The sequence below is a fragment of the Camponotus floridanus genome, unplaced genomic scaffold (assembly GCF_003227725.1).
Source record: "Camponotus floridanus strain SB8 unplaced genomic scaffold, Cflo_v7.5 scaffold7, whole genome shotgun sequence".
Taxonomy (NCBI): domain Eukaryota; kingdom Metazoa; phylum Arthropoda; class Insecta; order Hymenoptera; family Formicidae; genus Camponotus; species Camponotus floridanus.
In genome coordinates, this window is record NW_020229838.1 from 390231 (window position 1) to 404428 (window position 14198).

The 14198-nt window shown below is 35.5% G+C and overlaps 1 protein-coding gene across 2 annotated transcripts in view; it reads left to right on the top strand.

Annotated features, from left to right (window-relative positions):
• The window catches only part of LOC105254797, a 35209-nt gene extending 22503 nt beyond the window's left edge, over positions 1-12706 (top strand). For both annotated transcript variants that reach the window (XM_011263700.3, XM_011263699.3), the window contains exons 2-3: positions 6982-8517; positions 10066-12706. In XM_011263700.3, coding sequence (XP_011262002.1) covers positions 7073-8517; positions 10066-10399 — 1779 coding nt within the window. In that variant the 5' untranslated portion in view covers positions 6982-7072 and the 3' untranslated portion in view covers positions 10400-12706. The remainder of the gene's footprint in view (positions 1-6981; positions 8518-10065) is intronic.
• The last annotated feature ends 1492 nt before the right edge of the window (positions 12707-14198 follow it).

Here is a 14198-nt window from a genome sequence, read left to right on the forward strand (position 1 = left end):
TTATATATCTTTTTATAATTTTAATTACAATTTTCTCAAAACAGACTTGGTATTTACGTGATTGGTATTGAGTATAAAAGAAAATCGAGGAATGATTACTTTTCTATGATTTCTTAATTACACTATTAATATATGATTCTTCCTTGATGCTTATACTGATATTGCGAGCATTAACATTTTTTAAAAAAATAGATGAATATTTCATTATCCTACTATGCATCTCGAAAGATGTCTAGGTATTATCCTTTTGTAAGGTATGAATATGTAATGCTAAAGATTTTTTTTAGGCGTATAAAGTCGCAAATTGCAGTACGCAAAACCGTGCATATTTATACGGAGCAATCACGTTCCACACGGTCAATTTCATTTACATAATAATTTTTCAGAAAAAAATCCCGCTTATGTTTGCGCGAATCATTCTCGTTTACTATCTTCCAATGCTATTAATCATTTCGATTCTATCTTTACGGCAGCTTCGAAGGAATCATTATCGATCATAACAACACCGAGGCACCATTTACGCGCGATGATGCTCATGATAATTACATTCGCGATGAGTCGCGTTTGAGAATTAATCGTCGCATTTAGTTATCTGTCTCGCATCTGATACACCAGGCCGACATTATACGCCATAATGCGTCGCATGCGTAAAACACAAGCCGAGAAGCCAACCCGACACCACCCAGGCAATTCGCTGTCGGCTGGCGCGTCGCGTCGAATCGAGAGAGTTCACGCTGTGCGCGATACGCACGCACGCACACGCGTGAATTGCAGGTCGCGGTATCTCATTGCATACCACGGACAAAGTTGCCGTATCTCGCCCTCGAATCGGCAAGGATCGGCGCGACGGAGACGAGACTGGTGAAATCGCCCGCGCCTCTCCCTCCCCCCTTATCTCTCTCTCCTCCCTTCCCCACCCCCTCGTACTCTCGTACAATTAGGGTTAATTAGCACGCGTAAGCGAGAAATCGCAATTGGAGCAGGCGAGCGTGTACGAAACAGCGGTAACAGCAGCAGCAGCAGCATCATTCGCTCTCTCTACTCGACTTTCCACAAAATCGCTTATCCTCGTATCGCTGGACTGCGCCATTATTTTTCCTGTCTTTCTCTGACGCAAGCATTGGAACCGGTCTAATTTCGATGAGTTTAACTCTCTGAGGCTATATGCAGTGTGCACAGAAATAAAGGATATTTTTGTTTTGAAAATATATTTAATTTTAACATGGAAATCTTGAAATGAGATTATATTGCGTTAATTAAAGACAAATATAATTGCTTGCTTGAATGAAATCATTTTATATAATTCAGTCGAGAAAAATATATTCTTATGATTTACTCTCTAAAAGTGAATCAGTGTATTATCACTGAGATACAGTGCTGTACTTATAACTGCTTGTAATCAGTGACTATTTACTGTTTTTCAGTGATAATACACTGATTCACTTTTAGAGAGTAAGATTTTCTTGAAAAGAAACAATGTTAGAAAATAACATTTTAAAATTCAAAGATTATAATTTTCTTAAAGTAGATTTATTATTAAATAATTATATATTCTTGAGGTGACAATTACAATATTAAAATAAGATTATAATATTGTTGAAATTTAAAATTATTAAAAACATTATTATTGAATTGTTGAAATTTAAAATTATTAAAAAAATAATTATTTTTCTAAGAAGATTATAAATTGTTGCGTATATATATGAACATGTTAGTTTAAATATATAAGTTTTCACTTGACATTTATTTTTTTGTGTGGGAACATAAATATGGGCGGCTCTCGACGCATAAAATAACGCAACATCAAAATATGCACAGATGCTATTCGCTAGTGAAATTATTGTGACATTATGAAACGAAAGATAGCTTCTTGATCGTGTTTTTTTTAGAACATAAATATAAATTATTTATAAAACCGCATCTTTTTTGAAATTTCTATTTTCGTCGCCGATAAAGACATGTAAATTACAAGTCTGGTTTGTAAGAAATTTTTTATTATTCTCGCGGCAAGTAGTTGTCAATGCTTGTAATACTTTAGATCACTTTCATCCGCCTAAGTGAGTATCGAAGTATACGAGTTCGTCGAAAGTATGTCGTAGGCTATTATTGAGTTGCCTCGATACATGTGAAATTCTAAAGCTCCACATCATCATCAGCAGTAGTTACTGTCAATTTAAATAATATACCGACAAGATCTCTCTCTTTCGTCCACGCTGAATAAGCTTCTTTAACGCTCCTCTTTGAATAACATCTTTCTCTAGCGTGGCTGGCGACGAAAAAAGAAATTACGGAGGCGCAGCGATGTTACGTAAGACGCGGAATGCAGATGCAACTTGCGCTCGCGAGATGAGCCTTTAATACTGAGATTAGCGTTTATCGCGACATTATTATATGTGATACAAGCGAACGATAGAGGGAAGGTATCGAAGGAATCGAAAGTCGCCATTCCGTTTTCCGTGACGAAAAATCCAAAATAAAAATTAACGTCCATAGATATTCATAAGAGATTTGCTTCATGCTAGATTAATTTCGATAATATCGCCTAAAATTTTTTTAAGCAAATAATCTTTCATTTGTAAAATGAGTGAAAAATAAAGTTTGAGAAACTGATTCGCAAAATCCACTGAAAAATAGAGAAATATATTAAAAATCATGATAAAAGAGATCGAAAAAGGATAAACAATCTCAGGATATAAACGAGGGCCATAAACCACGTTTATTGGCTTACAATGTGCGACTTAATCAAGTGAATCGAGCTCAAGTGCAGTGTTTAATATCGAATAATTTACGTTAGTCTTGATATCTTTTCTTTACATTCGGAATATCGCAAAGATTTCGAGAGTAATTAAAATCTGAATGATTCGAACATCGAGAATCGATTTTTCTTTCTCTGCCCATAGAATCCGGCTGGTATTATCATCATCGGCTGTGACTCAGCTGCTGTATCTCGCAACATTGACGAATAATTTATCGTCGACTGACGTAAGCGGATAGAGGTATATCGACGCGGGAGGGATTTTATTGTGCAAAGGCGCTTACACGCGCGAAATAAGCGCAGCTGTTGGATTTTTTTTTGCAAGAAAGGCGAGAGATTGGCATGTCTTTCAGCCCCGAGCCTTGAAATGCAATTATACGATCGCGACAAAGATGCATATTTATGTATTCAGCGACGCGATTGTATCGATTAAATACGAACAAATTAATTTTCTAATAACATCTTACATCGGTGATTTCTCGAGTTCGTAGCACGCGTTCGTGAAGTGAGGTTGATTCGATAGAGAAGACATAAACATTTATTTTCCGCACTTAGTATAAATGTGTCGCGTCATTGACTCGACGTTTGAATTCCTTGAATCCGATAACATCTATATTTTTTTAATATAAAATGCATTTATAGAATTTCTATATTAGTCTATATAGTATGTATTTTCTTAACATTATTATTTTTTACATAAAAAATGGTTTTACTTAAAGAATATATGTATATGAAATTAATTAAAAATGAAAAAGAGAGAAAGAGAGAATCTATTTTTCCAGTAAAAGAAAGCGTCTATCTCGCAATGTTATTGTTTTGTTATACGTGCCTTTGGCGAGACACTGAGTTTATATTAAGTCTAATTTCGTGTTTACATACGACATTTTCATGTTTGACGTCTCGGTAACAAGGTCTCACGTCTAACACAGAACGCGTGGTAAGAATATAAATTTCTAACAAGCTTCGCGTATTTTGCATTCTCTCAAAATCAATTATTTAAGCGATCTCGTAGTGATCATTAAATATGTTAATTTCTTTTTCTAATCTCATAAAATAGTTAAATTAATTTAAATGTCACATATAAATCATTTAACAGGATTTTTCTCAGTTTCAATATTCAATACTAGAATTGATTATCATAATTAATATCGATTATCGACTGGTATCTTTGAATTTATCGCGAAAAATGTCATTTCTCTTTTTATTTTATTTCTCTTTTCAAAATGTAAAGATTCTTGCTAATGATAGGGAGATATTATTAAGATAAAGGAGTTAGTATCCTATCGAAAAATTGCCATCGATCAAAATTGGCTGTGACGAAGCGATATTTGTTCATTCTTTTCGTAAAATAGAAGTATCAGGAAGAAACGAATCCAATTCTGCATAGTCACATTTTCGGCTTCTTATTAATCTCTTTTCTCTCACTCTCGTTACCATTGGTCATGTCTTTCGTAATATCGGCTCGTGAATCTCAACGTTGATCTTAAATAAATGTCTGTCCGAAGTATTAATCTCTGTCTGAGTTCCAAATCATCTTCGGATTCGCAATAATATTAATCGATCTAAAACATCAACTCATTATTTCGAACTATGAGCATTTCTCTGGATTTATAATATTTAAAACATGTAATTTTAACAATAATTCATATCATCATCAAATACATGCATAATAAATGCAACAATAAATATTATTTATTTATATGATAAATGGATGTATGCAAATAAATATATGGAAATATATGCAAACGCATAATATATTTATTGTTTAATATATATATTTATATATTATAATATATATATTTATTTTTTATATTATTTTAATTTGATGACGCGACAAAGAAGATACACATACAATTTAAGAGATATAAAAATACAATAAATTAAAAACGCAATTAATAAGAAAATTTATCTTAAAAATCCTTAATCTATTTAAAATAGATAAAATTATAAATTTTTAGGAAATTCAAACGCGTTCGCAGGAGAAACATTTCATAAAAGCGAGAGAGAGAAAGAAAGAGAGAAATTAGAAAAAAATTTTGTTCTAATAAACATAAACTCACAAGTAAATGAAAGGGTTGTATTGTGAAAGATATGAGCGTGTTCTTTCCGCGCAATTTGCGTTTCGGTCGACCCGTCGTTACGCCGGGATTGCTAATTAACGGAACGATAAGAACGGGGTCTGAATTAAACGGCATTGCGCGCCGCACTTTTGCGATGCAATTGCACGGCTACAGTCTACTATCAGATTATTCGGCGTATGTGGATTAAGCAGATCCACGCTAATTAGCGATCCTTCCGATCGCTTAACTTAATACGGGGACCGGATCGTGTGAGAGTCGCGTAAGAAAGTGGCACAAATGTGGAGATTAGACATTTTCGGAATTTAATCGCCCGGCGCAATTACGCTTACGATATTGTGCGAATAAATGGAACGCTTCGCGACGTGTGTGTTACGTTATCTCGCAAAATATATTTTCTCCCATCTCTTCGTTTAACAATATATATATGTGTATGTACATATTCTCAAGTTACGAAAATTCGAAAGGATTAATAATGATGTTCCTGTGTGCTTTAATTAGATATATGCTGTAAGATCTCTATTAGATATAAACTCTCTCTTTTTAATAATTAATAGTCTCTAATAATCAAGTGTCAGTGCACGCCTGAATATGCATTATCATCATATTTAAATAAAATCGATATATAAAAACTTTACATTTCGAAATAAATAAATAATTTAATTTAAAGAGGGAGAGTAAAAAATTACGAGAAATTTTGATTTAGAAAAATTTATTTAGAAATTTATCTTTAATGCATTTATTTCAGTTTTTCTAATCTATTTATCTAATGTTCTTATCTTTGCCTTTCTCTATATTTGCAAAAAATATTGTAAAGTTGAAAAACAGTTGAAAATTACAAAATAATTTTTGCAATTATGAAGACTATACAAATGTCTATAATAAAAAAAGAATCCACATTATTGTTATATTATATATTATATTTTTAAAAAATTATTTTGTAATTAGTCAAATATTTTAATGCACAAAATAAATGCATAATTATTAAATTTACAATTTTAATAGTAAATATTTTAATGTTGTTATATTCCAGTTTCACAAAATGTAAAAAAAAACATGTTTCATTTAATTTAAGCTATAAAATATTTTCTCCATGTACATTATGAAAGAAAAAAAATTAATTTTTATGCTCTTTTTTCATTTTATTTTTATTATTTGCCGACAGAATTTAAATTAACATATAGATATGCAATAAAATGAAACAACTTTCATTTTATGAAAAATAAAATTTTCTCCCAAAGTAACACACCCGACAAATCGTGAAACGTGTCTGGCAAAGACTATGGAAAATCCTAGGTCGCGGTCGAGTCTAATCCTGAGAGTCACCATCATCGCTTAGGTCGAGGAAAGGGAGGGAAGAGGAAGACAGGAGGCCTGCCGAGGTGATCAGGAAGGGAGGAGGTTAGATGGAGCGAGGTGCAAAAGATGAAAAACAGTTTGCCATCAGCATAACCGGTTCCACGTATCTCCGAACTGGTATCGCTTTCTCTCTCTCGTTTTTTCTCTGTCTCTCTTTCTCTCTCATTCTGTCTCTCTCTTTCTCTTTCGTTCTCTCGATGCTTGGCTGATCCAGCTCCAATGGAGTTTCGCTCGACAGGGTCTCTTGCTTTGCTGATGATAGTCGAGCATTGGCTACCGGTGACGGGTGTCCTTATACAGTTAAGGACGTTATCTCGTCTCCTGTCCCAAATTCTAATCGGCGAATGTATCGCGGATTATTTTGCCTAGATAAATTTGTGAACAAATCTCTCAGTCGCCCTACTACATTTCTCGGAAAATAATGATCCTTCAAGATTGCAGTCGAAAAACTGTCGCGATGATTTAATAATAATAAAAAAGAATTTCATATAAAACATTTAGTTAAGATTAATTAGTTTATATATATAATCTAAAAAAATCCATTACATGATGTAATTTTTTAATTATTCGCATGGTGAGACACAGTACATGAATCCAAACTTTGAAGTTTCGAGCGGCATTGAGATAATTCGCATTAAACTTTTCGGTATCTATCACGAGATAAAAGTGAAATAAATATTTCACCAGTTCAAGTAGATCGCATCTTCTTGTGATATTTTATGATTTATATAAATTGCTGATATCATTCAATTCCTTTACACTTCAACCAACGAAATCTCGTTGTTGCAGACACGATCGTCAGAGCGAGGAGAAGGCAGTTAAACGAGAAGGGAGGACGGAGTTTCAGTGATTCATAGACAAGTAAGGGAAAATCAGCGGGATGACGACGATGCAGAGCTGTGGTGGCGGCTCTTCGAGATGCGCGAGACGCGCCTTCGTCCTCGTGTTCGCCTGGGGCTTGTTGATGATCGCGGCAGTGCAGTTTCGCCACCTGGAGAACAGGGCGCTGCGCCAAGATGGCGGTCCCACGGCCGAGGAGAGTGTTGGCGGCAACCTGGCAGAGGTCGACGGCACCGGCGGTGAACGTGGCGCGGGTGGGATTGTCTCGGCGAACCTGGGCTTGTCCCGATACCTCTTGCAGAGGTCGTCGCTAGGCGGTGATCTCTCCAATTCGGGCGGTGCCTTGTTAACCACTCTGACGACTCTGAGAAACCGTTTGGAAGCGTCAACGAGAAACCCACTTGAGCTGGAACCGTTGCTGGATAAACGACCTGTCAAGTCCGAGCAGCAGCTGATCGAGGAGATCGCTGAGAAGATACCTAGCCTACCGCTGAGCGACTGGCTCAGAAACAGCAAACTGACAAAGCGGGCCAACGACAGCTGCGCGCGATATCCGCAAATCTACGATCTCGAGTTCAACAATTTCTACTGGCAGACGTTACGAACCAGTAACGGCACGTTCCAGTTCTTTGGCGCCTTCTACGATAATCGGCGATTGTCCAAGATCGGGCCAGCGGTGAGGATCGTTGGTATGATTGACCGTATCGAGCCGACTGTCAAGACTTACTGTCAGCTGTGGTACGATGGCGAGAGCGAGCCCAAGATTGTTGAAACTCTCGAGTACAAGTATATCTGGTATCCCAAGTGGGGCAATTACAAACAGGGCATTTATCAACCGTATGTGATAGCGTGCAGGGTACCGCCGCAGGCATCCGGCAAACCGCCCTCGTCTGTCTCCGTAGTCGAGAAGCGTTGTGACACAGCTACCAATCATCTCCGGGTGATCTACAACAAGCCCGAGCGCAAGAAGGGCTTTGCTGTGTGCGTGAAGGGCTTGGACTTTTTGCACGAGGACTTGTCGGTACGGCTGGTCGAGTGGATCGAGCTCATCAGTCTGCTGGGCGCCGACAAGATTTACTTCTACGAGCTGCAGGTGCATCCGAACGTGACCAAGGTGCTACAGCACTATCAGCGACTTGATATGGTACACGTGACCCCGTTAACCTTGCCAGGGGGACAGCCGAACGTGCCCGCCTTCCAGCATATGTATCTCACGAAGAAGACCAATCATAAGCGACAAAACGAGCTGATACCGTACAACGATTGTCTCTACAAGCACATGTACGAGTACGAGTATATCGCCCTGCTGGACGTCGACGAGGTCATCATGCCCGTGAAGGACGCGACCTGGCAGGAACTGATGCGCCGAGTGATGCCCAAGGCCCTGCAGATACGGAACGAGACCCGCGCTTCGTACAACGTGAGGAACGTCTACTTCCTCGACGACCTACTGCACTCTCACGGTTACTTCAAGGACATACCCAAGTGAGTATAAGGTTTCTACTTTCACGCCGCGCGCGCGGTTCCGCCGCCCGTGAAGGGAACGCGAAGGTGGATGGCTTGCACGTCGGTTATCGGTGTCACGGTTCTCTTCTTTCGGTGAACATGAAGATTCGTGCAGTCGCGAAGAAAAAATAGAGAAAGTTCACGATAGATGCCGAATAAGAGTTTATTTCTCGAGAAAAAACGTGCAATAATTTCTATATAAATACATTTTTATATTATTAGAAAAAAATGTATTAAATGTATTTCTCTTTTTCGTGTTGTATTTCATCAGAGCTAAATCGAACTCGGTTAATTTATTGACGGTTCTTATGTTTTTTAAAAGTGATAGGTGTTTTATTATAATTAGTAGTTTATTTAGAATATATGCTAAATTAGCTCATCGAATATTGAGTTTTCGTAATTCGAAAGTTTTTTCGTGATTTTTGGTGAATTACATTTTAAATCCAAATAGTGAGCATCTTTGATAGTTATTTTACATATTACATTAATTATTTAACATAATTTACTGAAATCTCTGTTTTATTTTTATTTATATATATTAAATTAAAATATTCCATCTTTTGCATCAACATCGACACATTTTAACGTTTTATTTTGAAAAATGTTAATTCAAAAAATTGATAAATATTATTTGATTTGCTTACATTCGTTTTTTATAAATATCACGCATATTTTAATTTAAAAAATATAAAAAAAATATTTGAAAAAATATCTATTTTTATATATAAATACAAAAAGTTATTTTATTTTAATGATTTATTGCAAAAATGCAAACTGCATTTTATATTTTTATTATATTTCTGTGGCTTTTAAAGTATGTGAATATGTATCGGCTTTGAAAGAATCAATATCTTACAGTTTTCAATTATTGCTTGATGAAAAAATATTCAAAACAATATTAAAACTATAATATAATTCGATAGGGAATAGTTTTAAGTAAATATCTAATAAATATGTTTAAAATTTCAGCTAGAAATTCTTAAACAAAATAATACGTCAATTTTCATACCACATTTTCTCCTTTGCTCTTTCCACACATTTTTTGCAGTTGATGTTAATTATTGACTTTTAAGGAAAATTATGTTTTTAAATTTTTATATTGATATTAAAGTCACTGAAATAATCAACTTTGCTAGTTAAAAAATTGAGGTCATCAGAATTTCGCTTCGAGAAAAACAACTTTAAATTTATATAGAGAAAAACAGCTTTAAATTTATATAGAGAATCTACGGAGAGTGAAATCTTTTTTCTCTCTGTAATTAATCCCGTTATATATTTTCTACTAAAATATTTTCCAAGAAATCTCGTAATGGTAAGAGTGTCGAAAGAACATTGCTGCCGTCAGAGTTTTGCTACGAGGAAATTAATTTCGCTATTCCAAATTCATAATTGGGTTTGATTGGAGCCAGATCGTTCTCTCTCCTTCCCTTTCATAATCGATCTGGTGCATTCTTTATTAACCTTTTCCAAGGAAAGTTCAGAGTCCGCGAGAATCGCGTATCCCTGATACGAGAATCCTCCTCGCAGGTACATGCATATGCTACAACACGTGTACCGCTCGAAGAACTTCACCAAGCCGAACCAATACATCAAGTGCTTCCACAATCCGGAAAGGGTGGTCACCTTGCACAACCACTTCCCGCTGGCGTGTCTGGGCGCCGGTTGCACCAGCTACCCCATCGAGACCGAGGACGCGCAGCTACAGCACTATCGCGCCGATTGCGTGCGATCGTTGAAGAAGACCTGCGTGGAGTATCGGGAGAATAGCGTGATCGATACGACGATATGGCGTTATAGGGACAAACTGATCGGCAGGGTCACCGACACGCTGAAGACCCTCGGCTTCTTCGGTTCGAGATAGCGGTCGGAGATCGATCTCTCCTTTTCTTTTTTCTTTCACTTTCCTGTGAAGTTTTGATCGGTCTCCGCGAAAGGGACGACTGGCTCGTGCTGCGCGGAACGAGGCGAAGAAATTAATCAGAGCGAGAGGTAATTGCCAGTGAGGCTTGATCGCGGAGATTTAATTGAGAAGATAATCGAGATCGGTGTAATCGTTAAAGCGAACACGTTTCTAGCGACAGCACGTAATATCGCGTCTCGATCGTTCATGTACGTGTGTGAGAAGAATTTCGCCTGACAGTGCCAAGAGTGTGCATATCTCCATATGTCCGGAGCGTCAAGATATGCGAACCTTATTAAAGGATATAGAAAACGGCATCGAGATTGGAGCGATGATCATTCGTTCGAATTGGAACTTGTTACGTTGGCTGAAAAAAATACCACGCGTTCTCGCGTCTGCAAGATAAACGTAAAGTTTGCGTCGAAATTGAGTTCTAGCTTTTTGTTAAACTTGACGAATCTATCTAAAAACTAAAGATGAATACGTATTTCGGCAAATATATAAATATTATATAAATAAGCGAGTGCAGAAGACTCGATTTTATGCTTGAGTTTCATGGTAGTTTTCTGGTATCCTGTTAAACCAGCAAAGTTATCTCCAGACTGAATGTAATTTTGGCTCGATTTGTATCGAGCAAATTTTTGCTCCACGCGACGAGCCGATTACATTCGTGAGTAAAACTGCACAGTATTCCTTTTTCCTGTTGTAAATAACTCCTATATAAGTCTCCTTCTTATATATGCTCAATATGTAATACGAAGCTGCGAAGATTCGATCGATAGCCATAGCTGTAACGGATCGGTGAATACATATGTATGTGGTTGCGCGTAACTTTAGAATTGATATCAAAGAATGTGGACTTGAAAAATTATACCCTCTTTAATGAGCATAAAAATGTATATTAAATATGAGAGATATGTAAAAATAAAAAAATACGTTTTATTATGTTACATCGGCAAGTATGATCAAATATTGATTTGTTGATTTTTCTTTTATCTTTTCTTTTATTATATATTAATGCAAATATGGTATGATAACACATATATATATCTTTTTTCTTTTTTTTAAACTGTAATTATCGGAGATTATTGGGAATGATTGTTGAGAAGTATATAGTCATACCGTTCCGATGACTGAAACGCTGTGAGATGTAAACACTCGTTATTAATTAAGACTACTGTTAATGAGTCTTCCGCAACCGTGAAGCGATCCGTTTTTCGTAGATAGAAACCGGAAACTGCCCGAATTGTATTATCATAGGCCTGATATAAGTTGTAGTGATAAGCGTGAACAAAATAAAGAGAGAAATAGAGGATACAATACAGGAAGAACAAAAAGCTATATCACATATAAAAAACAATGATCGCTAATTACATATAATTATATGTATGTTATTGCAAAATTTTATTTTGCGGCATGGTTCGATGCTTTTGAAGAGTTTTTTCTATCTTTTAATATTTAGAAAGCGCATCTTGATGTTTGTTTGAAATGTTAATAATTTGTGCATTTTCTAAATATTTCAAATATATATCGATCTTTACCGCTTCGCGATTTTGGAAAACTTCTTCCTTTTCTTATGGTAAACCTCGATCGCTTTCTGCGCGATGATAACCGACCGCATTTTACAACTCGATGCGTAAAGTGTCGCTTGTAAAAGCAAGAAGGCGATTCATGTTGCACCATGAGACATCTATTGATATAAAGGGGACCATTGTAGATAAGTCAATAAAAATTATAAGAGACAGTGTGCATGAGATACGATTAGTCTACATGCGAAAATAAAATCATATCGTATTCTTTCTGAAGTGAATGCGTACGTCACCTTTTCCGAGCGAAAAATAGGTGAAATGGTGCCTTTCAATTGACATACGTTTCGATAATTTAGTTGTGAACACGATCTTTCATTTTTTCTCTAATATGAGGATTAGACATAATATATGGTGTGATAATATAATTTCACATATATATACAAGCGAACGCTTTCAGTTAATGTTAACTAGTTGTCGAGTACAACTATACATTGACATAAAATTTAAGCGAATTAATTGATTTGTGTCAAAAAGGAGAACTATTCTTTAAATGTTGAGAAAATCAGACTGATTTTTTCGCGTGATTAATACTATGCGTTGTTTTACACGAAAATCACTCATTGTAATAATTCTTTGTATATATCTGCGAAATATGAAGGATGATAAATGAATTCAAAAAGAAAGCACGCGTTTCTTGTATCTCTATAAGCATCCTATAAATGATTACACATGATCAGGATCTTTTTCGTAGTTCGTGTATTATTGTAGCAACCTAATCATTGATCCCAAAGCCTTATTAGAAATTGAAAAATGAGCAAATTTCAACAATTATAAAAAGATGATATCTAATCTTGCTTCTTATTTTTTTACTGTCGCATCAGAAAGCGATAAGATAAGACTACGAGATTGCAAGAAATAGACAATGTTTGAATCGATTTAAAGAATTATAAAAGAAATCTTTGTTCGAAATTCATAATTTTCGAGATACGTCTAAGTTGGTCTTGCGTGAAATCGTAGTTTGTATCGCGATGTCAATAACGCGTACAGTTTTGGGACGTGATCTCGACGCGATCGGCGTTAGTGTCATCCTACGACGTCTGTTGACTTATCGGGTGCGTGTTCAAATTGTCAGGTGTTATCAGTGCGTGATGAGTCGGCACGCCGCTCGACATGCATCGAGATAATCGATAGCGATTGCAATATGAGCGCCTGTCAACCGGACGGTGTATCTCACTCGATGATACACGGCATCGGAGAAAGAGAGAGATCCGAAGCATGCACTCTATTTCGACAGTTTCCCATTGATCGTTTCCTTTATTCACTTAAACATCTTCAGAAATAAATACTTGGACAATTCTTGATGCACAGCATGAAATTTTGCGAAAATAAAATCATATAAGTCAATTTTTGAAATAAAAAAACAGTCCATCAATTGCTTCTTGAGCATAAATTAAGAGAATATCACGTAAGTTATTAAACAATACGGTTTTATAGATTAATTTTAATACTCTATTTATTAATTATTTCTTAATTGTTAACTATATTTATTTTTTCATAATTCTTTTTTTATATATTTATAATAATACTTATAACTTATAACTTATAACTTATATACTTATAACTTATATACTTATAACTTATATACTTATAACTTATATATTTATAATAATACTTATAATACTTATAATTAATACTTTTATATATTCTTCATATTAGGAAAATATTTTTAAAAAGCTATTAATATCTTATTATTATCTTTAATAAATTCAATATTATTATTATTATATAATATTAATATTATTAATAATATTTTTATCCTGAAGTTTCATTTATATTTCGCATCATTATAAGACGATCAATCTCCTGAGGCCAATTGAAACCCCTTTGCCGACTGATAATATTGCAGTAGTTAATCTCTTTTCTCCAATAAAATTGTAGACACCGATAAACCAGGTGACTGGAGATAATCAATCGACAAATAGCCTTCCGAAAGTATCGCCAGTCGATCTTTTTATTCTTCCCCTATTCAAACGGAAAATTTTAATTCAAGCAGAAAATTTTAATTTTCACACTTTGTAAGTCGAATCATAAATATTTCATTTCGAAGAAACATCACAATTCGCGCAAAAATATCCTGCAAAAAGAATCTTTATCAACTTTCGCTCTCGAAATTGCATCGATCTCGCGCGCAGACACAAAAATACTGTCGTATTCGATTTTTCGGCGATTAT